Source organism: Carassius auratus, chromosome 27 (assembly GCF_003368295.1).
Source record: "Carassius auratus strain Wakin chromosome 27, ASM336829v1, whole genome shotgun sequence".
Taxonomy (NCBI): domain Eukaryota; kingdom Metazoa; phylum Chordata; class Actinopteri; order Cypriniformes; family Cyprinidae; genus Carassius; species Carassius auratus.
The window spans coordinates 26,564,903-26,592,568 of record NC_039269.1 but is presented as its reverse complement, the minus strand read 5'-3'; the positions used below and the strand labels follow the sequence as shown (position 1 = coordinate 26,592,568).

The 27,666-nt window shown below is 37.4% G+C and overlaps 3 protein-coding genes across 4 annotated transcripts; 2 read left to right on the top strand and 1 right to left on the bottom strand.

Moving 5' to 3' along the window:
* Positions 1 to 6,606: 6,606 nt before the first annotated feature.
* LOC113046069 (UDP-N-acetylglucosamine transporter-like) lies at positions 6,607 to 12,200 on the top strand. 2 transcript variants are annotated; one of them, XR_003276053.1, is made up of 7 exons: positions 6,607 to 6,925; positions 7,658 to 7,812; positions 8,342 to 8,464; positions 9,335 to 9,509; positions 9,649 to 9,767; positions 9,892 to 9,982; positions 11,703 to 11,838. XR_003276053.1 is itself a non-coding variant. In XM_026206909.1 (7 exons), the coding sequence occupies exons 1-7, from the start codon at positions 6,730 to 6,732 to the stop codon at positions 11,791 to 11,793; spliced, it is 993 nt and encodes a 330-aa protein (XP_026062694.1). In that variant the 5' UTR covers positions 6,617 to 6,729; the 3' UTR covers positions 11,794 to 12,200. The 2 variants fall into 2 exon arrangements, 1 of the variants encoding a protein (XP_026062694.1); XM_026206909.1 differs by having other exon boundaries at positions 6,617 to 6,925; positions 9,849 to 9,982; positions 11,703 to 12,200.
* A 3,071-nt stretch (positions 12,201 to 15,271) lies between these two features.
* fam78ba (family with sequence similarity 78 member Ba) lies at positions 15,272 to 18,054 on the bottom strand. Its single transcript, XM_026206907.1, has 2 exons — positions 17,026 to 18,054; positions 15,272 to 16,012 (listed from the first exon to the last, which is right to left on the bottom strand). The coding sequence occupies exons 1-2, from the start codon at positions 17,358 to 17,360 to the stop codon at positions 15,490 to 15,492; spliced, it is 858 nt and encodes a 285-aa protein (XP_026062692.1). The 5' UTR covers positions 17,361 to 18,054; the 3' UTR covers positions 15,272 to 15,489.
* A 1,578-nt stretch (positions 18,055 to 19,632) lies between these two features.
* On the top strand, positions 19,633 to 25,941 carry cmpk (cytidylate kinase). Its single transcript, XM_026206906.1, has 6 exons — positions 19,633 to 19,903; positions 21,243 to 21,389; positions 23,323 to 23,475; positions 23,787 to 23,863; positions 24,052 to 24,148; positions 25,109 to 25,941. Exons 1-6 carry the CDS (start codon positions 19,763 to 19,765, stop codon positions 25,148 to 25,150), a joined length of 657 nt encoding a protein of 218 aa, XP_026062691.1. The 5' UTR covers positions 19,633 to 19,762; the 3' UTR covers positions 25,151 to 25,941.
* Positions 25,942 to 27,666: the final 1,725 nt, after the last annotated feature.

The following is a 27,666-nucleotide window of genomic DNA, read 5'->3' as shown; positions in this document are numbered from 1 at the left end:
TGTGCCATGTTTGAAAAATGTTAAGTCCAGGTTAATCAGGGGAAAGATTGATTTACAGCTAACACCCTCCATCACTTTTGTTGACAGGACAGAAAGTTAATTCACCATTTGTACATTCTAATGTACATTACTCCAGGTTAAACAAAAAGAAGGTTGTTATGTGCCTCAGATTAACAGCAGACAGAGATGAAACTTCTCACAATAAAAAGCAGGTTCTCAAACTGCACTTTCAGGTTCCAGTGGTGTAGCTGCAGTTAAGCACTGCTTTCTTTCTTTCTTTCTTTCTTTCTTTATATAAATAACTCGTTACCTACCAGACCCATTGTTGTTTCATTGAACTGTAAGATAAGAATGAACCATACTGATGTTTGAACATTTCTGTATATTATGTAATCACTTCCTTGTCAAACAGGATGTTGGGTCAGGATAGATCTCACTGAAAGTATCGATTTTATGAAAACTGTGATAGTAAACACTAAAGCTGTGAAAAGTAGCTGTGAAAGAAGCTGAGCCTCTTTCAGTCATTATGCGATTGCAAGTTCAGTTCTCTTTCACATCTTATTGTGCTTCAAGTTAGGGAGGGCAAGAGCATGCTAGCTTTGAAAACATAACGCCGTATTTTAACAACACGCGACTGCTTTGACAGAATCAATCAAATATCAGAGCCAATCAGAAGCATGTGTTCTCTGTTGATACGTTTATCTAATTCATAAATATTAAACCTTTGAAACATCATTAAATGTACATATCGAGTGACTGATACCATCTTTGTTACACCGGTTGGTTCGAAGCGGTTTTGGAAAATGACTAAGTTCCACTTTATGTCGTCTTTTTTTTCAAGATATTGACGTGATTTTAGATTCTAGTTGACAAACATCATTCCTTTTCAAGTCCCTATGTGGTTCAGTCCGTTAGTAGATATGGGGATTTCAATGCAGTACCATGTCCAAATTGTTGCATTTTACCCATTTTCATGGTTGAAACAAAATAAGAGTGGGTCACTTTGCATACAGCTGATATTGCTGTATTTAAAGGGGCATGTTTGAAGAACAAATAATGGTGAAACTAGAAATGTAGCTTGTTTTCCTCCATAGAAACAGTTGCTTGCATACTGAGTGCAAATATTTTCTGCATACTTCAGGTTTCTTTAGGAATCTTCATTTTTAAAGTCTCATATGGTTTTGCCCCAGACACACACACACACGCACACACACCTATACGTGCTGGTCATATAATTAGAATATCATCAAAAAGTTGATTTTATTTCACTAATTCCATTCAAAAAGTGAAACTTGTATATTATATTAATTCATCATTACACACAGACTGATATGAAGACTTGACAGTTGTCCAAAAGATGACCATTGACACCTTGCACAAGGAGGGCAAGACACAAAAGGTCATTGCAAAAGAGGCTGGCTGTTCACGGAGCTCTGTCTCCAAGCACATTAATAGAGAGGTGAAGGGAAGGAAAAGATGTGGTAGAAAAAAAGTGTACAAGCAACAGGGATAACAAGACCCTGGAGAGGATTGTGAAACAAAACTCATTCAAAAATGTGGGGGAGATTCACAAAGAGTGGAGTGCAGCTGGAGACAGTGCTTCAAGAACCACTACACACAGACGTATGCAAGACATGGGTTTCAGCTTCGTATTCCTTGTGTCAAGCCTCTCTTGAACAACAGACAGCATCAGAAGCATCTCGCTTCAAAAAGTATTGGACTGTTGCTGAGTGGTCCAAAGTTATGTTCTCTGATGCAAGTAAATTTTGCATTTCCTTTGGAAATCAGGGTCCCAGAGTCTTGAAGAAGAGAGGAGAGGCACAGAATCCACGTTGCTTGAGGTCCAGTGTAAAGTTTCCACAGTCAGTGATGGTTTGGGGTGCCATGTCATCTGCTGGTGTTGGTCCACTGTGTTTTCTTAGGTCCAAGGTCAACACAGCCATGTACCAGGAAGTTTTAGAGCACTTCATGCTTCCTGCTGCTGACCAACTTTATGGAGATGCAGATTTAATTTTCCAACAGGACTTGGCACCTGCACACAGTGCCAAAGCTACCAGTACCTGGTTTAAGGACCATGGTATCCCTGTTCTTAACTGGCCAGCAAACTCACCTGACCTTGACCCCATAGAAAATCTATGGGGTATTGTGAAGAGGAAGATGCGATATGTCAGACCCAAGAATGCAGAAGAGCTGAAGGCCACTATCAGAGTAACCTGGGCTCTCATAACACCTGAGCAGTGCCACAGACTGATCGACTCCATGTCACGCCGCATTGCTGCAGTAATTCAGGCAAAAGGAGCCCCAACTAAGTATTGAGTGCTGTACATGCTCAAACTTTTCATGTTCATACTTTTCAGTTGACCAAGATTTCTAAAAATCCTTTCTTGGATGGGTCTGAAGTAATATTATAATTTTCTGAGATACCGAATTTGGGATTTTACTTAATTGTCAGTTATAATCATCAAAATAAACAGAAAAAGAAATGAACATTTGAAATATATCAGTCTCTGTGTAATGAATGAATATAATATGAAAGTTTCACTTTTTGAATGGAATAAGTTAAATAAATACACTTTTTGATGATATTCTAATTATATGACCTGTGTGTGTGTGTGTGTGTGTGTATAATTTTGACCCCGTCAAAGATGAGACATCCAATTTTGGTGACCACATCAAATTAATCTACAAAAGTTTTTATTATGTGTAGAAAGGTCAAAAATGTTATTCAGCGTAGTATCTATATTTCTGTTCAAATATAACACCAAACCTTTCATTCTGACTTGTTAAAATATTTAACATAAAGTGGTCATGTAGAATTCTATTCTATTTTAAATCTTCAGAAATGTTTTGATGATAAATGGCTAAAACCTTGTTGTTTGATGGTTCATGACAAAGATAAGATAAATATTTAAAAACACAGTGAATTTGTTTTTGGGGACTACACTGTAATCCTTTAACCGAGTGTTCTAATGTCATCTAATGAATGATTCTTGTTTTAAATATTCCTGACAAGATTTATAATGTGGGTGTATTTAGGAAAATCTTTAGTGTGTTTGGATGTTTTATGAATCGTTCTTAGGCAAAATTGTCATGTGTTCACATTAAATGCATGTCTTCATGACTGAGGCCGCTGGAGGTGGCGGGGGGCATCTCAATGGACAGGAGCTGAGGAGTTGTCCTCCTGCACACAGAGCAGGATTGTGTGCTTCACCCCCCTCACCGAAGCCTCAGAGCTGCATAAGGCTGCCTGTGTGTGTTGTACGCCCCACCTCTGGCCAGCCTTCTCAATCCCACCCAAACCTTCTGTTTGCCAAGTCATATTTGCACTGATGTAAATCTATTAATTTAAAACTACAATCTCTTTTTCCATGACCTTGAGACTCCATTTGTCTTAATCACTATGCTTTTTTTCAGCTGGCAGTGTGCAAATAGTTTTTTTTCCTTTGTGAAACAAAAACTGCATGAAAATATAGGATTACAACACCATATCACATCCTCCTTCTATCCGGCTGTTAGTCAGTGGGAGTGGTCATGTTGGCCTCTTTGCTTTTTACACAAGTCTGATGCATGCTTTCTCAGTAACTACACTGAGAGGACGCTGTATCTGCTGAAACACAGCTGCTCAAAAAGACTGAATGCAAACTCAGCAATGACACCGCTGTGATGGTTTTAACTGGGGTGAGTGAGGATAATTGATCTGTGAAACTGTCAGAGTTTGTGTATATTGTATTGTAAAGACATGTGGACTCTCAAGGCATGATAGATGAGAGCTTATTTAAAGCCAGAGTTAATATGCATGAGTGCTGAAGGTAGATGGCATTTTCTCATGGTGAAGGCCAGATTTTATTTTAAAATGGCTCACACTGACAAATGAACAGTTACATGACTTTTTGCGACGTCTCCCTTGAGGTGTTAATAATCAAACCAGGCCATTATCATTTAGTGATGTATAATGCTCTAATGGTTTGGAGGCATGGGAAAATTATTAGAAATGCATTAGTAATGCATTATGGGTTTATACCAAGTAGTGTTGTTAATTATTCACTCTGTATAAATAAATCTTTATATATATATATATATATATATATATATATATTATATCATATAAGTTATAAGTGCTTCCTACAGGTATGAAATATACTTACAGTGGTAGCCGGGTGGAAATTCCTCCTATTACCACAGCACAAAAATGGTCTACTACATGTGACAAATAATGTGTAATTTTTAAACAATATTTAAATTTATTGAAATTGATTTTATTTACATAGGCTACAATTACAATTAATTACATACCCTATATTATGCATTATTATATGTATAGTAAATTATGCAAAATTACAGCATTTTAATGGTAGATTCTCTCTCAGTGAATGGGACACATATTTTACTAGTAAAATCTATATATCAAATAATTTGTTAAGCCTTTTCTTCCTTGGAATGGGGAAGCATTCCAGTCAGAAATAGTTTACTATGAATGTGTAACGATGAGACAGAGATGTTCGAATCCATATGCAGTAGTTTATTAAAGAATGGTCAGACAGGCAGAAATCAGGAATGGCGTCAGGTATGTCAGGGGATATCCAAAATCAGCAACAGAAATGAGCAGAGGTCAGGGCAGGCAGCAGAGAATCACAGTCAGTATACACAATCCAAGATCAAACACAGAAGGAAAAAACACAGGGAAAACAACACCGGAACTCTTGTTTTGAAATGATCCTTCACATGAGAAAGAAAATATGCATTCTTACAACCGTCTAAAACATATTATATAAAGATCATAATGTAGACATTGTCATAGTTCATCAACTCGAGTGCATAAGCAATCGCTTGACATAAATGTGCGCTATTCACTGATTGAGAATAACTTTGAAGCAGTCAGAAGCGTTGTTGAGCGAGACTGTTGAAACTGCAACAGCTCATCCTTACATTTTACAGTTCGTGCACATCTATTTTTATTTGCGACAGAAGGGCCTGCACTGTCGAGCTCTGCCCTTGTCTTTGTGATATATCCGCCGTGTCTGTGTAGTGCAGCACTCGTGGGTATGTCAGCGGTAGTAAACCATTATCGATCACACAGAATGAGCAGATACGAAACGAGGTAGAAGGGAGATTTTCCACTAGTTAATCGATCGGGATGGTTTCATTATGTTGGCCAGATGAAAAAAGGATACATATAATCCAATCTCCATACAGAATATATTTGGGCGGCCGTTAATATACCTGGGCGGCCTGCAGGTGCATCTCAATAAATTAGAATGTAATTCAACTCAAATTGTGAAACTCGTGTATTAAATAAATTTAATGCACAGAGACTGAAGTAGTTTAAGTCTTTGATACTTTTAATTGTTATGATTTTGGCTCACATTTAACAAAACCCACCATTTCCCCTCAACAAATTAGAATATGTGACATGTCAATCAGCTAATCAACTCAAAACACCTGCAGGGGTTTCATGAGCCTTCAAAATGGCCACAAACATTAATTTCCAAAGAAGCTGGCTGTTCACAGAGTGCTGTATCCAAGCATGTTAACAGAAAGTTGAGTGGAAGGGAAAAGTGTGGAAGAAAAATATGCACAACCAACTGAGAGAACCACAGCCTTATGGAGGATTGTCAAGCAAAATCGATTCAAGAATTTGAGTGAACTTCACAAGGAATGCACTGAGGCTGGGGTCAAGGCATCAAGAGCCACCACACACAGATGTGTTAAGGAATTTACTGAACCACAGACAGCGTCAGAGGCATCTGACCTGGGCTAAGAAGAAGAAGAACTGGACTGTTGCCAAGTGGTCCAAAGTCCTGTTTTCAGTGAGAGCAAGTTTTGTATTTCATTTGGAAACCAAGGTCTTAGTGTCTGGAGGAAGGGTGAATTTGTTGAGATTGTGAATTAGTGGGTTTTTGTTAAATGTGAGCCAAAATCATCACAATGAAAAAAAACAAAGACTCAAACAAGTTTGAGTTGAATTACAGAAATAAACTTTTCCACGACATTCTAGTTCACTGAGATGCACCTGTATGTGTGCGAAACAGTCTGACACACGTATATTATTAAATATAATAACAAATCATTTGAAAAGAGGTATTTGTTCATTAATTATTTAAATTGATATTTTGATATTTGATTATCTGTATATATTAGTGGTCAAACGATTAATTGCATCCAAAATAAAAGTTTTTGTTTACAAAATAAATGTGTGTGTGTATTGTGTATATTTATTATGTATATATAAAGACACATACAGTATATATTTAGACATTTTTACAATTATATATTTTTATAATTTATATTATATATATATATATATATATATATATATAATATATATTTATATATTAAATATATATATTTAATTTACAAATAGAACATTTTTCTTAAATATATACCAGCATTTATAAATATACACAGTACACACACATATAAAATAAAATCTTTTATTTTTGATAAATAAATAGAGAATTAATTAATAGTAATAAAAAGTATATATTTATAATCAAATAAATCCAGCTTTTTGAGCATAAAGACAAGATTTTAATGTTTAAAAAAACATTAAAAAAATAAATAATCCCACTGAACCAATCATTTGAACAGTAATGATGTATGTCCATATCCCATGTCATATAAAAAGGTATCAGGCTTTAATCAGCTCTGTTTGTCTCTCTCTGTTAGACCAAACAAGGGCAGTCGTCCCTCTCCTCAGTCTCTGTGTCATCGGAGGTGTCCAGTATTTCCATGTCGTCCACCTCATCACGACTGAAGTATGTCTCTCTGGGGGTGCTGGTGCTGCAGACCACCTCCTTGGTGCTGACAATGCGTTACTCACGTACTCTGCAGTCCGACGGGCCGCGCTACCTGGCGTCGTCTGCCGTAGTGTTTGCTGAGGTCTTAAAGATTGCTGCATGCCTGCTGCTTGTCTTCAGAGAACACAGTGAGTTTGCACCTCCTCATCTCTGATGTGTGGAAACTAATGTTTCCTGCAGTCTTTCAGTAATGCATTAGATCCCTAGATAGTAGTTATCTTTTGTTCTTCTTTGTCTGTCTCCAGGGTTTCACGGTCTAATCCATATCTTTGTCAATGTATTGTTTTTATTATTTCCCGGGATTTATGTCATTGTGGCTCTATGCTACGTATATTTTATGTTATTTTAGGTTATTTTCACCATGTGTTAAAATATAAAAAAGGTAATTGTGGCTGTGTGTGTCACACAATGGTGAGATAAACAAACAAAGAAGATAAAACATAAATGCAAATAGTCTTTCATGAATCCACAAAAGGGTAAATCCAGGACAGAACAGGCAGGAGACTGGGGCTTAAATACATGTGATGACGAGGACAGTTAACAAGACACACCTGAACACAATCAAACATGAGGGAAAACTAGGTCATGGCGCACATGATGGATGAAAACACAACAAAAACAGTCCAGGGGTGTGACAGTGTGTCACAATTTCAATTTTGAGATTGTGTCTGACAGTCAAGAACTGTGAGAAGAACGCTCCCAGTAAACTAAATGTTTTATCCTGTTTATAGCAAGCGTAATGTTCAGTGTCCTTTGTGTTTTGTCTGATAGCGTCGTTGAAACAGCGATCTCATTCTTGTCAGGAGCTCAGAGCAGCAGAGGAGAGCTGTCTAATGTTCAGTGCTGTGTGTGCCTCTTAGGTTTCAGTGTTCGTGGACTGAATCGGGTGTTGAAGGAGGAAATAATCAACAAGCCTCTGCTAACGCTGAAGCTAGCCATTCCCTCAGGTATCTACACCCTGCAGAACAACCTGCTCTATGTGGCTCTGTCAAATCTAGATGCAGCTACCTACCAGGTGAGAGAGCACAAATCCAGAGGAAGACAGCTATAAACATTTGTATTTATTGAGATATGTCTTCAAAATGGAGCCAAATAATCAATTTATAACACTTGTTATTGTTAGAAATATATCTATATTTATATATAGTTAGCTGTGATGTTTTCCTTCAGTAAACTCCTTCTTCTATCACTCCGATTCAGATGTTTATTGTGAGTTAGTTGATGAATGACAAACATTCAAATTCTTCAGAAACCTGTTGACATTTCTACAGAAACCTGCAGGTCCCATGGAAATAGCATTGTGAGATATCATCACAGATTGAAATATGTGATCTATTTGAATGTGTTTTAAAATGTAATGTATTCCAGTGATGCAAAGCTGAATGTTCAGCATCATTACTTCAGTCTTCAGTGTCACATGATCCTTCAGAGATCATTCTCAATGGAAAATAAACAAATTCTTCTCTAAAAAAAAAAAAAAAAAAAATAACGAATGTGTTTTTTTCTGTAGGCACACTTTATTTACCTTCTCACTGGTTTTCCAGGTTACATATCAGCTGAAAATTCTCACTACAGCGCTGTTCTCCGTGTCCATGTTGGGGAAAAGACTGGGCATTTACCAGTGGCTCTCTCTAGTCATTCTGATGACTGGCATTGCACTCGTCCAGGTAAGGACAGTAGCCTTTATTTGTTTAAATAAAGGTCAGATTTCTTTGATCTGTCCTTGTGACCGTTAAAATGGACGCTGACTGAGAGTTTGTTGTTATCATGTTGCTAACCTAAACATGCTATATTGTAAAAAGCATAAAAATACATAAAAGACACAAATATTGGTCAACACAGTTAATTCTTATTTAGACTGAATATTGTTTCCTCAAACTGTACGCTTTTGTCCATCATCTTTCATGTTTATTTCCTCTGAACTTGCTGCAGCACATTGTGTGATTGTATAAAAAGTAAAAAACAATTTATTTGTACAAATATTATATTATATTGTATTAACAGGTAAATAAGTATTTATATATACAGATGCCTAATTCTTTGTTTATTTTAATCTTTAATCATTAAAAAAAAGTTTTCTCAAATCAGTTTTAATATTATATAATCTAATTTTTTTGTAAAATATTTTCAAGTTATATAACTAACTATATATATATATATATATATATATATATATAATGCAAACAATAACGTTTTTTTTAATATAATTTATATAAAATGTAAATATATATATTATATATATATTTGTATATATTTGTATATATGTGTAATTTTTTTATACATACAAATATATTTATCTTTGTTCACTATTTGTTTTATATATAATTCTAATTTAATTAAATTTTTTAAATAATTATATTTTTGATTTATTTTAATTTAATATTTGATTAAATAAATAAATAAATAAATAAATAAAAATAATTCTATGATGTATTATTTATTTTTATTTCGTTCTAGCACTGTTTTTCTCTCAAAACAGAAAAAGGCTTGTCTATGCTGTAAGTATGACTCCTTCCATGTTTACCCTGACCCAACAGTGGCCAGCTGAAGTCTCATCCGGCACCGAGCAGGAGGACCTGACCGCCGGCTCTCAGCTGATGGGTCTGCTGGCTGTGCTCGTGGCCTGCTTCTCCAGCGGATTTGCTGGCGTGTACTTTGAAAAGATCCTCAAAGAGAGCAAGCAGAGCGTCTGGATCCGTAATATTCAGCTAGGTCTGCAGATCTTTAGTAAAAATGTGAACCTAGAAACAGCCCATTTTTGTCCTGAAAAGAAACAAAAACACATTCAGCTTTGGTAGCCATCGTTTACAAGTGCTTTCTCCTCCACTGTTGTTCCATCGTTCTTCTCCAGGTTTATTTGGGCTGGTTTTTGGACTCGGGGGAGTGTTTGCGTACGACGGAGAAAGAGTGCAGGAGAATGGACTCTTTCAAGGGTACAATCATGTGACGTGGACTGTGGTGGCTCTTCAGGTACATCTCCACTTCTTTTTCATAATAGCACATGCCACATGGTGTTATTTGTGTTAAACGTGCTTCACATACTTCCTGTAGGCTTTGGGTGGGTTAGTGATTGCAGCTGTCATCAAATATGCAGATAACATCCTGAAGGGCTTTGCCACATCCATCTCAATCATTCTGTCCACCCTCATCTCTTATTTCTTGTTGGAAGATTTTGACCCTACTAGGTAAGGCAGTTGCATTTGTATTTGGGTCTTTCTTTGGGAAACGGTGCCATGTGTGTCCCTTACTACTGGTAAAATTCACAAGATACTGAATAATCAAAGTGTAAACACAGTACAAGTGTATTTGACTTGAGTGTGTACGTGGCTAGAGTTCATCCCACCCTAAACTCACGCAAATCGTTACTGTGTTGAACTGTTTGGGATGGGTCAACAAACAGAGCAATCGTTTGATTTGTTTGAAGTGTGCTCTTAGACAGTTAATTCACACTTCAAATGGTTTATCTAAAGATGTATGTTTGTGTAGATCCACACACAGGTGTTCGGTTTGTACTGTTTTACAACACCTTTGTTTGTCACTTACATTTTTGTTCATTTACATTTGTGTCATTTTACATATTTAAATTATGCATGAGCACATTATCATTTCCTTTGAAGAAGCCATCAAACAGTCCATTTATAGCAGGTGTGATAAAGACGTGGCGTGGATCCACCGAAAAACAAATCAGAGGTTTGTGTGCATACATTATATTGGTTTGATATGGTCATCATTTTCCATTTTAGGCTGCAGCAGAGCAGATGCGTTTGAATTTATTGTGTTGTATGTTGTAGCTTGCAGCGGTGGGACGTTTCTTTTAAGTACACACACAATATTTGCGTCTGAAACTGGATCTGTGGGTAACACAGCTCTCCCAGAGAAACACTGAGAAGATGAAGGGTTTTCAAGGAAAAGTATTACCATCAATAGAAAAGTGAATTTCACACTAAATTATTACGTTTGCACAACGCTAAATAGGTGAACATGTTTGAACGTTGAGTTTGCATCTTGCACCTTGCACATAATATGCACATATAAAGCAGTATAAAAGGAGGCACTCGGGTTAAAAAGTTAAACTTAAAAAAAACACGTATTTGTACCTTCCGAAGACGAAGCACCCTGAGGAGCCGTTCACACAGAATGCGTTTTTGTGTTCTGGTATGCTAATTATCCATTGTATGTAAAGATGCACATAAAACGTGTTTTTGTGTTTTTAAAAATGTGTGGGGGTGGAATAAAACAACTCAGGGTTTTCCCAACTAGAAAAAAACCAGACATGCAGCGCTCAGTCTGAAATAGACTCTCATCACGGTGCTGCCGTTTTAAGTTACGCAACGCTAATATTGACACAGTTTGAAAAAAAAAAACACATTGGTGGACACACAGCGATATGGACACAGTGAAATGAAAAAATGGAAGAGGTGTGTTATTTAAAATTGCAACTACTATTAATTCAAGTTTTTAAAGCGGTTGATCAGTGCCAGGAAAGATACGATGCAAAAGATGTGAGCGCATCAGTCAGGTTTATGGAGAAAAATGTGATATGGAATGCAAAAACTTTGTGTTTCCACATATTTAAGGTTACATTTATGAATTTATTTGTAACAAAGGTATCTGCTATTATTCAGTACTCTATTGAAGTTGTAGCTTATAGGGTTGATATAATGTTGCTCTAATCTGAATATTGTTGGAAATGTCTCCCCTGCGGTGATCCCTGAACGTCTATGACAGCAGTGTCCCTGGAAATTTCAGCCTGAGATGCGAAAATATGATTTCTTGGCAGTTCAGCAGTAACCTTTTCAAATGAAATTATTAAAAAAGTTTTGAAAATGGCACCGTTTCTTGGGAATGACCCACTTATTGCACTTGGCAGAACTTGAGGAGAATGAAGCTTTTTTTCTTTTGTAGTGTGTTTTTCTTTGGTGCGATGCTGGTTATCGCTGCTACGTTTCTCTACGGGTATGAGAGCACACCTGCCGTCAACCCGAGTAAAGTATAGAAGACTGGACATGAGATGATAAACCGTCATCAGGAGATGCTCTACTTCAGGACAAGAGAACCGGTGATATTGTAAGGACGCTATCAGAAGGTAGCACAAAAAAACATTCAACCGTGCAAAACTTGAGTTATATCATTTCACGACGTCAACACACTAACACCAGAAATGAAACTCCTGCTTCTGACGTATTAGGTAGCAGGGCTGTTTGTTACACTCAGCGGAGGATTTTAAGGACTTTGTGTTTACATATAATATGAATCTCTGAGACAGAGCCTCACAAATTCAACATGTTACAGTTTCATATTTATTTTGTGTGCAATACATGAGAAAAGAGATTGTTTTACTTGAATGTATCCTTTGAGAAACATCATTTTCATCATTTTTCAATAAAAAGTGTTTCTAAAGCGTCTTCCTGTCAAATTCTGGTAATAAAAACAAGTGGACTCTAAAACGTTGAACCATTAGGAGTAATGACTGCATTTTGATTTGTCTAATAATCTGGCATTGTGGGTGGAAAAAACACTCCTGAGAGATGCGCAGTGCATTTTTATTAGTCCTTAAATGAACAGAGTGAACTGTCAGACCTTGTTGCTCTCAGCTGGGGGTTTCAGTGGAAATATATATATAGGGTGCATCACAGTTTGTTTTATGCAGAAACAACTTGCATGCAAAAAGGGAGGTGAAAAATCAGTTCCCCCTCTAACTGGGTCTTTCTCGCCCTTAATGCAACGCTATGAAACTTTCCACAGTAAACTCCGTCTCTTCCATTGCATAGACTTGTTTTGCAGTGGGAAAGCATGGGGGTATGAAATAAAGTGGGTTTTAACCATTTAAGAATCAGAACACACAGAAGTGGTGTGCACATCACATGAACCCAAATATGGGCCAGGTGCAAGACAATCAGGCCTGATGAAGACCTGAGGGTCGAAACGTTGCCTTGTAAATAATTAAATACACTTTTGTATGGAGCAGTATTTTTCAGTGTGCAGACTGCATTTTTGTATTTATTTTTTAACCATTTAAGCAACATTTTTATTCCTCATTTCAGCACACATTCCTGTTCTAAGAAATGCTGAAATCACTAAAAACCAGTAATTTGCTGCTGGTGTTCTTGCATTTTCAGATCATGACTTTATATGTTTGAATGCATCTTTATTTAGATGATCATCTTGAAGAGGAATATGGCTTTGACAGAGATACAGAAGATGTAACTGAGAAATGATCGAGGGAGATGATGTGAGGTATTTATCATGTGATGAATTCTACCTTGCTCCAAGCTTTAGTCGTACTGCATGCATCTCACCTTTCAATGCAACTTTCCTTTGAAAGTGATTTTAGGCAAAGCATCAGGCATGAATAAATTCTCTGTTAGATTTAAGAGTTAGTCATTGTTATTATTTTCCATTATATCTCCAGACTGGATATCACCTCTTCATTTCCAACCAGTCCAATGCAATGCACAATAAAACAATACAATTCACTAAATCAAAAGCATGCAAATAATGAATAAATCTATCAAGTAATTTATAAGTATTCATTTAGCAGTGTCTCATGAAAGAATTAGCCACACACTTTATGCTTTATGCATGTTAGTTTGTTGGTCTCCAGAGAAAGATGAAAGAACCTAAAAGTAAAAAATGTATATTGGATTAAAACATTTTTTATATATGTATGTGTTTTTCACATTGATTTCTTTGAACCCTCTTTGTAAAAAAAACATCTGCTATCTTTATATAAATCTTTATTTAAATATTCATTTGCATTGCGTGCCAAGACAGCAGGCAGAATATTATCATTATTGTTCCTTTTTTATATATATTTAAACAGCCCTGTATAATTTCTTTTTTATTAGCAAAAGCATTATTTTGAAAGTAAGTCCAAAATGTACAGCAATAAGGGATATGATTTTACATAGATAAAAGTTTTCAGAAAAGTCAAGGATGTTTTGTTTGTTGTTTTGAAAATTCACTGCATGGACAAAACAGTCCTAAAAACATCTTTTTGCCCAACAAAAGAAAAAAAACATGCAAGTCTGTAACGACACAAAGGTGGGTAAAGAATTGTCATTTTGGGGTTTACGTTTTATCCCTTGACAGGTAAACCTGACATTTGTAATGTAAACTCAATTTGGTCTGTGTCATACTTACACAAGGAGTCTCAGTGGGAGAGGACGGAGGGAGACGGGGACGTGGAATGGCACAGATGGAGTGTGTATGGCATGTGACTAATCTGGTGAATGCCTATGGTGCAGCCCCCACTGCGTAAACTCAAACGGACCCATGTGCGAGCATAAACAAACTCCTATCGACTCGCCGGTGCCAGGATGTGTCTGATTGGATGAACAGCCCCAGTGCATCATCGACATTACTAAATACTCTCCGCCTCAACAGGCGGCTGTCTTCATGCACTCTGCGGTCTTTTTCTATCTTTCGTAAAAGATAATTGCTTGCATTTGAAATTAAGCCACAAGTCTCAATCGACTGAAAGAAGTTTCAAAGAGTTTTGCTAGTTGTCCTATAAAGCAAAAGTGTACATTTCCAACTGGACTTTTGGTGACCTCCCTTGGTTCTTTTAATGTCACTGGATTCACTTTGTGTTGTATGGGACCAAACATTCAATCTTTTTCATGCATTAGATAACATCCGTCCTGAAATTTTAGGGCCTTGTTGCACAAAAAAACCTTAACATAATACTCTTAGTAATAATTGTACAGATATTTCCACTAAAGGTTTTCCAAAAGGGACAGTTCACTGAAAAATGAAGATTCTGTCATCATTTTCTCACCCTCACGTCATTCTAATCAATGATTTAACATTTTCATTTAAAGCGATCACATTGCTCCGGAGGACTTGAAAGATACCAGTCGAGTTGCACTGATTAATGTTATGATACATAATGTTTGGACCCCATTGGCTTTCATTGTATGGACAAAAACAGCTGAAACATTCTACAAAACATGTGACCCTGGAGCACAAAAGCAGTCATAAGTAGCACTGGTAAATTTGTAGCAATAACCAAAAAAAAAAAAAAAACACTGTATGGGTCGAAATGATAGATTTTTCTTTTATGCCAAAAATCATTAGGATTTTCAATAAAGAACATGTTCCATGAACATATTTTGTGAATTTCCTACCATGAAAACATCAAAACTTAATTTTTGATTCGTAATATGCATTGCTAAGAATTACATTTGTACAACTTCAAAGGTAATTTTCTCAGTATTTAGATTTTTCTTCACCCTCAGATTCCAGATTTTTTAATAGTGGTATCTCTGCCAAATATTGTCTGATCCTAACAAACCATACATCAATGGAAAACATTTTTTATTCAGCTTTCAGATGATGTATAAATCTCAATTTCAAAACATTGACCCTTATGACTGGTTTAGTGGTGCAGGGTCGCAAATCTTCTTTTGTGTTCTGCAGAACAAAGAAAATAGAAAACACGAGGGTTAGTACATTTTCATTTTTTTCTGCAAATTATTCCTTAAACCTAGTGGGTTCATGTAGTACTAGTTACTCTTGATCATTTGCTGTCTGACCAAGTAAAGGTAGTTAAACCTCATGGTGCACGCAGAGACTTCCCTTCTCCACTGACTAGTTCAGAGCAACTGAGAAACCCAACAAAACTGGGAATCCACAACGGCCAAACAGTGCATGCAGCCTTCAATGTCCCATAGGCACTATTAAGACACCCCTATTTGGGTGGTATCACTACCAGAGGTTGTCCTCTCCTGGGCCTCCACATTAGCACCTGGGCATCGTTGGCATTGGGCCTGCCCAGAGCGTTGGGCGGGATGGGCTCGTTGTTGCTGAGAATGTGTGGCTGTTCCTGGTGCTGCCGTCCCATCAGTTTGGCACGAGAACCAAGCGGCATGGAAGGATCCACCTCAATGTCTACACGCATACGCCAGCGCACCGTCTGAAGAACGATACGCTCTTTGGTGTCTGCGTTTAGCGCCACCAGCCAGGTGATGAAGCTCTGGTCTCTGGTGATGTGCGTGAGCATGGGCGTGTTGCTGTTGCTGATGGGCACCGCCCAAGTCACGCTGGGGTAGAAGTTGTCGTTCATACTCACCGTTAGCCGGGACGGCTTGGACGTGGGGCCTGAGAGGGTCACTGTTTCGGTGGTGTTACCGTACCAGGGATAACTGACGCCGTCAGAATCGCTTATGGCCTTCACCCGTCCTTCTCGAAGCTCAGGTAATTCCCAGCTGGACCTGCGGAAGGGAAATAGCGGTCAGGAAAACAAAAGAGGCATGAGTCCAAAGAGCGGTAGTGCTTTAATACATCAAACGGGCGAACGAGGTGAGAGAATAGAGATGGGACGGCGGGTGAGCACAGACCTGCTCAGTACAGAGTGTCTCATACAAATATGGTAAAACAGTGATTAAAAGACATGGGGCTGTGAATGAAATATTCATGAACGTGTTTTTTTTGTTTTTGTTTTTTCAGTTACCCTTCCCACTCATTTTAATTATCTCTTCCTAAGCTGTCTCTGTCCGCTTCTCTTCTACTCTGATGGTCTCCTTGATGATCCTGTATTTTAGGGTGAAGTTTAAAGCTTGATTTGGGGCTTGAACAACAACATTTCCCTCAATTTTAGAGGGCAATGTTAGGAGCAATTTGGCAAAATAATGGTTGATATATTTGGATCAGAATTCTGAATTGAAGCATTGCCTGCCTTTTAATTCATAAGTGCATTTTAAAATTAATGGGGCACAACTCACAGGAAGTAGAAGTAGAAATGGAATTCTATACAGGAAGTATATTCTGGGTAATGAATTCCCTCTCCACAAGACCAGTAAATCTAAGGCTTTTTCAACTTTTCCACAACTTTGGAAAGAGGCTTTATTACGTTAATTTTTTTATGTCAAAATACCGTTATACAAATATCTATTTCAATCTACTTTTCATTCAAAATTGAATTGGAGTTCTGCATCCTGTTTGCTGCTTTGCTGGAGTTTTAAAATAATTCTAAGTTCTTTTTTGAATGGTCCACCCTTCAATAAATACTACATACAAAGAACAGATTCTACAAAGATAAAGAGATGTCAAACTTTGCAACCTGATACTCATTCATTTCTCAACAATAGAAGACCACCACAAACCCAACAGAAACACTATTGCATATAAAAACCTCCAACATTTAGTTTGAGTTGACTATCAACATCATGTAACACGCACTGAAACTTGAGCTTGTCATTGTTTGTTTGGTTTACTGATTACTCACATGCCAATATCACCATATGTATTGAAAAACTCCATTTGGGTGCACGCCTGAATCCAGCCCACGGTCCATGTTTCGTTTCTGGGGACCGGGGGCATCACGATCCCGGCCGATGCTCTGAAGTACGGGGTCTTGTATCGCAGGACAATGGGCGAATTCTCCTCAATGATGGTCGGGCATTGGTCAATGGAGGCTGAGACCTCATAGACCACTATGTTCTCCCGTCGGATGCGGGGCTTGCAGGCGATGCTCTGAATGCAACCCATGGTCCTGCTTATTAGGGGTGTCAATGTGGCCAATGACGGAAAAAGGAGGATATATTTGAGCAATATATTCATTTGCACTTTTTACACGCCTTGAAACGCTGACAGACCCTCGTCTTCATTTCCAACTCCATATTTTCTCGATAAACCCTTCGGGTGGAAGCGCTGAAAAGCATGTCTGCTGTCGACATGTTTTGATGCATTTCAGAGCGCGCGCGCGCGTGCGTTGTTCTAGCGCATCTTTGAGACCGATGGAGAAGTGTAACGGGACTACGGTGCTGTTTTGGAGGTGAGGGTGTGTGGATGATCCGTGTCGCCTGCTCTAGAAGCGCTGGAGTGCCGCACTGCCCTTGATGCTCGTCCCCAGCAGATGTGATCCGGCCTCCACCGATTCGGACACCCGGTGTGCGCCTGTTTCCCGTCCTCCTTCCAGTTCACGCGTCCAGCTGTAGCTATGAGCCCTCTGATCCTGGATTTCCTTCTGGGCTCGGGCATGTCAGTGTTGAAGAGGGAGCCGGTGCTGCATAGAGAGGGTACGCTGGTTATATTTCCTCCAGGTGAACGACCTACCCAACATTTTGTTGATGCGGCTCCTTCTGAAAAGGGGGAAGCGACACACAGACGGATCCGGCCAAGCAGGGATTCAGTGCATCTGATTTACAATGCAAACTTGGGTGCTACTTCTAAAAACGCAATGCATGTCATGGGCATCACTAGACTAATTTTGTGTTTTCCTTTGTGTGTTTCCATCCCTTGCATCCATAGCGAAGACACCCTGTGCAAATCTTTGAAGAACACGAAGATGGTGATGGAGGTAATAGCAAAAACAGCGCATGCTAAATCCATGTAACATCATATAGCGCAGTGATTTTTTAAATATGTTCCTCCAATGAAAAACAGCAGAGAATCTTAACGCAGACATGTGCCTATATGGTCGCTGTTCAGTTGCAGTGAGGTGCTGATCGGTGTTGCCAGATTGCGAAAGAAAAACAAGCAACCTGGACGGTGAGCGTGATTTCACTACAACATGTTCATAAATCAACATCCTTGTTGATCCTGGAACAACTTTCTAATCAACTAATCAGAATTCAGATATCATTTTTCAGGAAATGTCAGTTTTATGCTTATAATCAGGGTTAGGTGTTTTTTACACCCTTGTTAATCAGCTATCATTTCCCACTGATTTTAGGAATAAATTAAGTTTAGGGGTAGGGGTGTTAAGTCAATATTTTTGGACAATAATGTTGATCCAGGATCATCAAAAGATGTTGATCCAGGAGCATGTCTTATTTGGCAAAATCCCTGCGACCCAAATTGGACATGTTAACATAAAGGCTGGATCAAGCAATGCTAAATTGCACCTTATTATTTTGTAATTAAATAAATTAGATTTAAATAAGTGAAAAATGATCTCTGTCGTGCTTATGATTGCACTATTTAATATTATGTTTATATGCACCTTAACATAGGCTAAACAATACTGAGAAAACTGTTCTTTCAAAATACACAATAAATAATTGTTTTCAAAGTTTATCTGTTTAAATTATGTTTAACTAGTTAAAAGTGGCCAGAAGGGGCTATAATCAATGTATTTATTTATTTAGGGCCGTCTACTTATTTTTACAGGAATGAAAACGAAGTTTTGAAGTGTAAAAGTACAGTATCTTCAGTGGATTGTACTGTTGCTTAACAAAATACAGATTGTACAGCTGATGAAATATCTTTCTGAAAAAGAAGGTTCAGTAGACAAAAAAATAATAATTATGAACCTCTCACATACTCATTTTCATCTTTGTTCAATTCAGTATGGTGTCTAACATGATTAAGGTTTATAATAAAACCTTTTAATGTCACTTAACTTGTGTTAATATATTTTATATTTTAATTAAATATACATAAAAACATTAAACTTTTTTTAGTTTAGACCATGTTGTTTGGGTTGTGGCAAAGGAGTTATTAAAAAAAAGATCCAATCTTTGTTCTTGTTTTGTACTTTAAGTGCTAGAAAAAATAACTAGCTATACTTCTGTAGTTTAGACGAACTTTTCTTCTGAGAAAATGCAGAAACACTGTGATTTGTCATTCTTTGTGCTTTGATAAAGGTCAAGCATCAGCAAAACTGAAATACGGTAATATACTCTGAACATTAGGCCTACATTTGGGAATGCTCGCATTTAATTTATAAACATCTTAAATAAGCGGACATGGCAACACGGGTGCTGATGCTGGCGCGCGAACCCCAGGCGCAGGAGGGGTGCGCGTTCTAGAGAGCTTCCAGAGCTGTGGGCGTGATTTACATGACGTCACGCCAGTGACTCCTCTGCTCTCTGATTGGTCGGACACGTGTACGGCGGAAGTGGAATCTGCCCCGCGCACTTCCTGGACACGCATCAGCCGGTCGTTCAAGCAGCTCTGTTCCTGCCTCGCAGGGGTCGATGGTCATTCATTAGTGCAGCTCTCTCTTATCTGCTCGGTGTATGATTGTGGCTCTGCTGCACAGGCTGAAGGAGATCCCACGCGTCGTGCACAGGCTGAGTGTGATGATGAATCCGCAGGTCGTGTTTGTTTTGGGCGGGCCTGGCGCGGGGAAGGGGACACAATGCGCGAGAATCGTGGAGGTGAGAGAGATGTAGCATTAAGTCTTTTATCATATTCATAGAGAGAACTATAGAAGCGCTTTATTCAAGACAGCGAGGGTTTATGGGGCCGTAGAGGGTTAATGATTCAGATTTGCAGCAGCAAGGATCGTTCATTATTTCCGTGTGTGCTCTAAGACACTTCATAAGAAAAAAACATTTCCCAACGACGTTTGGTTCCTTTAACAGCGATACTGGGTTTCATATGACATGGTGGTATAATACATTTGATAGAAAGTTAATTTTATCATAATTAAAATGTGCATCGAGTCATATTCATATATCCTGGTTATGAACAGGAGCTGTGTTCAGTCAGGTCCCACCCTGCTGTCTGTGCAGTGTTCAGTCATCATTTGGCATCAGCATTGAGAAAAAAAAACATGTGTGAGACACACAACTGATATGACTTTGAATGTTTAGTTGTTATTATTAATTACTTATTTATTTTGTTTCTTTTGTATTTTTTGATTTTAGCTTGTAAAAAAAAAAAGTCTTACGCTCATCAGTTTGATCAAAAATACAGTAAAAACTGTAATATTGAATACTTTCTGTATTCTGTGCAGTATTGCTGTTTTACCGTATATTTGATCAACTTATTTTATTGTTGGTGAGCATAAAAGAGACTTAAAAAAACTTAATTACATTTATTCATTTAGCAGACGCTTTTATCCAAAGTAACTTGCAATAGAGGAGTATGAAATGATTTATCATAAAGAAGTAAATAAACTCAGGAAGTGATCATAATACAAAGTTTTAGACATTGTCCAGATTATTATAAAGGAAGGGGTTAAGGAAAGTTTTTTGACTCTTCTGGTTCATTTTCTTTTGGATAATGGGTATAATAGTTTAAAATGCTTTTAGATATATCGTTTAAAAGAATAACCTCACACCACATTACTTCAACATCGTCAGCTACTGGTTTCTTATAACTATGTTGTTTAGGTTGCATTTAAAGCAAAAGATTTATCGAAAAATATCCAATCTCTGTTTTTATACTATACTTTTGAGTGCTAGAAAAACAAAACCTTCTCTATAAGCCACATGACATCTGAGCAAGGTTGTGAAATGAGTTTGTGGATGCTTATTGAGGCCACACGTTTGGACAGACGACTGAAAATGTGTCTCGTGATCTTAAACAACATTTGATCTGTCAGAAGTGTCTGGACAGGCTTTGCAACAAAGCTGCCGGTTCAGTTACCAAACCCATACACACCCCTCTTTTTATCCTATTCAGATAAATGACAGCTGTCATGCTCCTTTTGTAAGACGCTTCTGGTCTTCCAGGTTGGTTGACTGTGATGTGTTTTTCTCCTGCGCTCAGAACTACAGCTACACTCACCTGTCTGCCGGAGACCTGCTGAGAGAGGAGCGCAGCCGCAGCGGCTCTGAGTTTGGGCAGCTCATCGACACCTACATCAAAGAGGGCAAGATAGTTCCTGTTGAAATCACCATCAGCTTGCTGAAAAAGGTCCGTCCTGTTTAACGAGCCAAAGCATTCCAGGTCATCATGACTCATGGTGATTGTAGAAGGAAACTGGAACATTAGCGGTGGAGGTTTATTACTGAACGTGACCTTGATTACAAATTCCAGCAGTTTCACTATCAGGAGAGGAGAGTGCAAAGAACGGCTCGTAATAGACATAAAACAGTAACAGTCTTACAACAGTAATAGACTACTCTGCAATCGTTGTGAATGTTTGTTCGCACTTGCCTTTAAAATCAACACGTATTGCACAAAACCTTACACATACCACGCACACGCATGACGTCACCATTTTCAAAGATTCCTGTATTGGGTGTTTACACGGAAACAATAATGGTGGCATTTTTTAAAACTTGCACTTTTTCAAAAATCCTGTATTTTTCGGACTATAAGTCGCACTGGAGTATAAGTCGCATTTATTTAGACCCAAGAATAGGGCTGGGATAAACGATTATTTTTTTAAACGATTAATCTAGCGATTATTTTTTCAATGCATCGATTAATCTAACGAATAATTTTTTCAGACCGATTCGATTTCGATTATCTCCCCATTAATTAACTACTAACAATTTATAAATGTTGATTTACATCTGAATGAAAAAAGAACATGAATTCCTTAACATTACAATATATGTTTATTGCTCTTAAAATTACAAAATAAAAGACTGACTAAGAATGCCTTACTTTGCACTTGTATAGAGATAGCATTCAATAAAACCTTGAAGCCTTGAAAACACATAGCTTACTGAAACAAGCTTACTGAACACATAGGGCCTAGCTTACTGAATAAAAATTTCTTCTTTCAGATGAAAATAACAACAACTTGATGTCTAGCATTCAATAAAAAAGGTCACCCAAAATAATTGTTTAGAGCAATTGAAAGAATACAGTAACCAATGTAGGGCTTTAAGCTAATACAGAGAGTGCTTTTCCAAAAAAATAAATAAGTAAAAATTAACTGTGGGAGCCAGCAGCATGTCATGGAGAAAAAAAAAACCTGAATGCTCCACGTGAAACTTTGGCGTTCCGCCCTTTTTCTGTCGTGTCTAATGATTTTGGTTAATATGCACGAGGGAGAGAGCGAGAGAGAGAGAAAGAGAGAGAGAGAGAGCAAGAAGCGCTCGTGTTGTTTGAACACTGTGAGTGCGCGCGCAGCCGGGGCTCTCTCTCGTACGCACCCTGTCAGGCACAGCGATCAAATAAGGCTTTGACAGCCGCCAAAAAAAAAAAGATCAATGCAGAACAACCCCTGGATTGGTTATATAACGTTGGACAGAATGTTGATCCGGCCATCGCGTATATTCAGCACACATACGGTAAACATTTTGCAAACGTTTTTTTAGAGAAATAAAAACAGGTCGTCGAATCGATGCGTATATTTTGAGTCGACGTATTTTTGCATCGATGACCTTGACGCGTTGTCCCAGCCCTACCCAAGAACTAAGAGAAAACATTACCGTCTACAGCCGCGAGAGGGCGCTCTGTGCTGCTCAGTGTAGACTACAGGATCACGGAGCAGCATAGAGCGCCCTCTGGCAGCTGTAAACGGTAATGTTTTCTCTCGGTTCATGTCAAATTAATTTTGATAAATAAGTCGTACCTCACCATAAGTCGCAGGACCAGCCAAACTATGAAAGAAAGTGCGACTTATAGTCCCCAAAACACCATTGTCATGTAAACGAACAGGAAAAACACACAAAACGTTTCCTGTTTTTGGCTGGAGGGAAGGAGAATTCAAAGAGTGGCACATGAGAGACACAAATGGACCAGCTTTTCTCATAATAGGAATAAATCATAACTGCGATACCATTATTAAGCCTTTTGAAGGCCTTTTCTGAGCAGATTAGTCGTTTATCTTCTCTAAAGATGGATGTTTTCAGATATTTATCTTTACTGAAGGAACATCTGTATTTGTCAGGCAATGGAAGAGACCATGAAAGCCGATGAAAAGAATTTCCGCTTTCTTATCGATGGGTTCCCACGAAACCAGGACAATCTGCAGGGCTGGAACCGTGTCATGGACGGGAAGGCCGATGTCAAGTTTGTGCTTTTCTTTGACTGCGGTAATGAGGTGAGGAGCAGCTGTTTTAGTTATTTATTACACTACCATTACGGCTGACCGAAGTACCAGCTGATTATTGATGTATCTTTTGCGAATGAATAATGGAATAGTTTTTAGAAATTCCAACGACACACAATTATGATGGAGCAGCACTTTTTGTTTACAAGCTGTTGTACTGATGTCGTTCTGCGGTTGAAACACTGATCGAGTGATTACATGACAGATCTTTATATCATGTTATAACTAGTAGTAAAGCTGATCAATCGTAAACACCCAAAAGATCCCAACTGAAAGTGATCTTCAGCTGTTGTGTGTTTCAGGTTTGTATCGACAGATGTTTAGAGCGGGGCAAGAGCAGCGGACGCACCGATGACAACAGAGAAAGTCTAGAGAAAAGGTAGATCTCAGATGAATTGAGCTGTATGCAAAGCATGTAGTAGATCTACTGTGATCATTTTAGCAGACCTCAGAAATATGCATTGTGTTTGGTTGAAGTCATTGAATAATTTGGCATTATATGGAAACGTATGTTTGCACTTTTGATTCCCCTCAAGTTTTCCGAATCCTCCTTGTTTGATTTTTCAGGATCCAGACGTACCTCCAGTCCACACGGCCCATCATAGAGCAGTACGAGCAGCAGGGGAAGGTGCGCACCATTGATGCCTCCCGATCAGTGGATGAGGTACGACTGAGGGCTTTAGTGCAGTTCTGCATTAAAGTTATTTTGTTATGCTTTATTAATCAAAAGTTTTTGAAAGACATAAAAGCATACTGATAAAAATAAAAGGAATAGTTCCCCCAAAAATGAAAATTGACTCACCCTCAGGTCTTCCGAAACATGGAGGAGATATGTTTCTTCAATTCTTCAACAATTTCTTTAACTTAGAAAATGTGGAAAAATTTATCATTTCATCACTTGCTCAACAATGGGTCCACAGCAGTGAATGGGTGCCGTCAGAATGAGACGCCGAACAGCTGATAAAAACACCACAGTAATCCACACCACTCCACTTGGACATTCATTCTGACGGCACCCATTCACTGCTGTGCAAGTGATGTAATTCTGCATTTCTCCAAATCTGTTCTTATGAAGGAACAAACTCCTCTGCATCTGGGATGGCCCAAGGGTGAGTACATTTTCAGCAAACTGTCATTTCTGGGTGAACCGTTCCTTCAAAAGGAAAAATTTCCTCAAAATCCCAAATTTAATATACAGTCCCTCATATAACAATGATGCTATACAAAAATGCTGTTATTCTGTTGTGCATAGACCTATTAAATGGAAAAACATGAGCTTCAAACAAACCAAAAGGGAAGTGTTGCCTCGACAGCTAACTGAAATTAAAATACTTAGTCTAAAATAAATCGGAGCTAAATAGAAAAATTAAAATAAGACTTACAAAAGCACATAACAAAACTTCTAAAACTAAAATTAAAGTGAAAAATGTTGAAATTGAGTTTGCATTAATGTGTTTTCTTAGTTTTTATACCATATTAATACATTGATGTATTATTAAATACTATTATAATATAGAAATAATATTAAAGTGCTTTACTGTGGCATAGTGCAGTCGAGTTGAATAATGTCCATTCTTTTAAAGTTTCACTTTGCTTCCTTTTGTCTGTTTTTCTTTTCTTTCAGGTGTTTGCAGATGTGAAGAACATTCTGGAGAAAGAAGGCTAAACGTCCACAGCAAAAATCCAAATTCTTGAACATTAAGGTGTCTGTGTATTGTCTGCATTTTTACTCCTTCAACAGTAAAATAAGTTGTTGTTTTTTTTAGATGCGAGAGTGTGTGCTTCTATCGATGTTTGTAAGTCTGAAAGGAGAACACTTTTTTGCTGAGCAAGCAATCCTTCTTGCTCAATATTAAAGTGATGAAGAACAATATTTCATTGGAGAATCAAGCAAGCTTGAGCAATAATGATCAGGGCACTTCTGTAGGAAGAGAACATGCACGCTTCTGCTCTTAACTTCAGGATAATCTTCCATTAAGTGTATAAAACACAATTAGAAATAAGCCAAGAATAGGTTGGAAAATATTACAGTTCCTATTGGCTCCTGCACTTAACCGTTTCATTCTGAGCTCTAAATGACCAACAGGAAGTAAGATTTCCAGACCTGTTTGTGTCCTATTTGGTGACATTTTTTCATTGTTTTGTATAATAATCCACAGCAGGTTCTGAGGACCGTTTGCTGGAGAGCTGAGTTTTAGCTGTATGTTTTTCTTTTATCATATTTTGGCTGATGTATTCCAAACACATGCCATCTTTGCTCAGGCAGTAGATTTTAAGATGTGGGGAAGGGGGCTCATGCTTTTATTTGATTGTCTCAGCATCTCTGTGTTGTTCATGAAGAAACTGAATTTGTCATATTGATGTGACCGTTCCATAGATAACACAAAACAATTTATGAAATATCAGTGATGACAGAACCCACTGAAAAAAAAAATAAACGTTCTGATGTTGAATGTCTTCTGACTCCAATCTGATGCTCCTTTTGAATTTCAGTAATTCACTATTCTGCACTACAGGAAAAGAAAAGATGAATGCTAGTTTTACATGTATATGACAGGCACTATATGCATAACCAAATGTTATCTTCTCAGGAAATAAATTGAAAATACTAATAAATAAATAAATTAATATATATATATATATATATATATATATAATAAAAAGATCCAGCATTATTGTCTCTTAGCAGCAGCATTTTTTCCTAGGATTATTCAATAATGATTCATAAGCTCTTAGTAATTTCTAAAAAAAAAAATATTTAATTAAAAGAACTTATATTTCTAAGATCAGTAGCCTGAGGTCAGTATTTTTTTTTTTTACATATATGTATATAAGATGTTTTGTTTTCCAAAAATATGATGCAGCACAACTGTTTTCAGAATTAATAATCAAAATAGTTTTTTGAGAATCAAAGCATGTTAGAATGATTTCTGAAGGATCATGTGACACTGAAAACAAGAATAAAGATGCTGGAAATTCAGTTATGATCACAGGAATAAACTATGTTTTAAAATATATTACAATAGCACTATTTTAGTTATTTAAAATTGTAATGATATTTCACAAAATTACTGTTTTTGCATTCAAATAAATGCAGTGTGAAAAACTTTACATTGAAATAATCTTAATGGTTGTGTATGTCATTCTGTTTCAGTGTGTTGTTACATTACAGTATTAAACGTCACAGGGCTGACAGTCAATAAAAGCCTTAAACAACAGAAAAAGTTACAGTCAGTTAGACAGTATGTTACCTGGGAACTTCTGTATATACAACAACTGATGGAAAGTTTGTGATGTGAAGATGATTCTCAACAAGCAACTTGGGAATTTCTGTTTCACACACAAGTACAAAAGTAAAGATTCAAATATCTAGTTTCTCAAGTATAAAAGCATGTGCTCACACTGTTTGACAGTTGTTCGCGTGCAATGGAGGAAAATAATAGCTGACGCTCTTTAAATGCAGTGTAGGTGTAAAGCTGTGACATACAGCAGATAAGCCTTTCTGAATGAATCCGTGCTTGAGAAAAACACCTCTCATGTTTCTGCACAACAATAACCCTTCGCACAGAGCTACATTCATACAGAAATGGTTTTGTGTTGTGTGGAAGAACTAGAAGTGCTTGATAAGTGAGATCAGTGAACGAATCAGCGTGACGCTTCCACCATCTAATGTTAAACAATGTGCAAATATGTTCCATGATCAGGTTGTTTTTTCTACGAATACATTTTTTTTTCTAAATATTTATTGTATGCAACACTAACTTGCCCGAATGTCATATAATATGTTCATTGACATGACTCTATTCTGCATCAAGATTTTAGGTTAAATAATATACACATTTGTTGAAAGGAAAGTGAATATGTATATTTATGTGAAGTGACTGATTTGTCTATTTGTCTGGTCCTGCAGTGAGACAAAAGCATTTTTGGTAAAACTTTACAATAATGCATCAACTTACAATGTACTATAGTATTTATTCATTTTTGTTTATGTTAGTTAATAATACAGCTATTCATTGTAAATTTGTTAGCTCTTAAAAAAACCTAAAAATGTAAATGAAGCTGAACTAAAATAGTAATATTTAGAAAAAATAAATAAAACTGAAACAAAATATATATTACTAAAACACCACCACAAAAATGACAGTTTCATGTAAACTAATCATGATAATGTTTATAAAT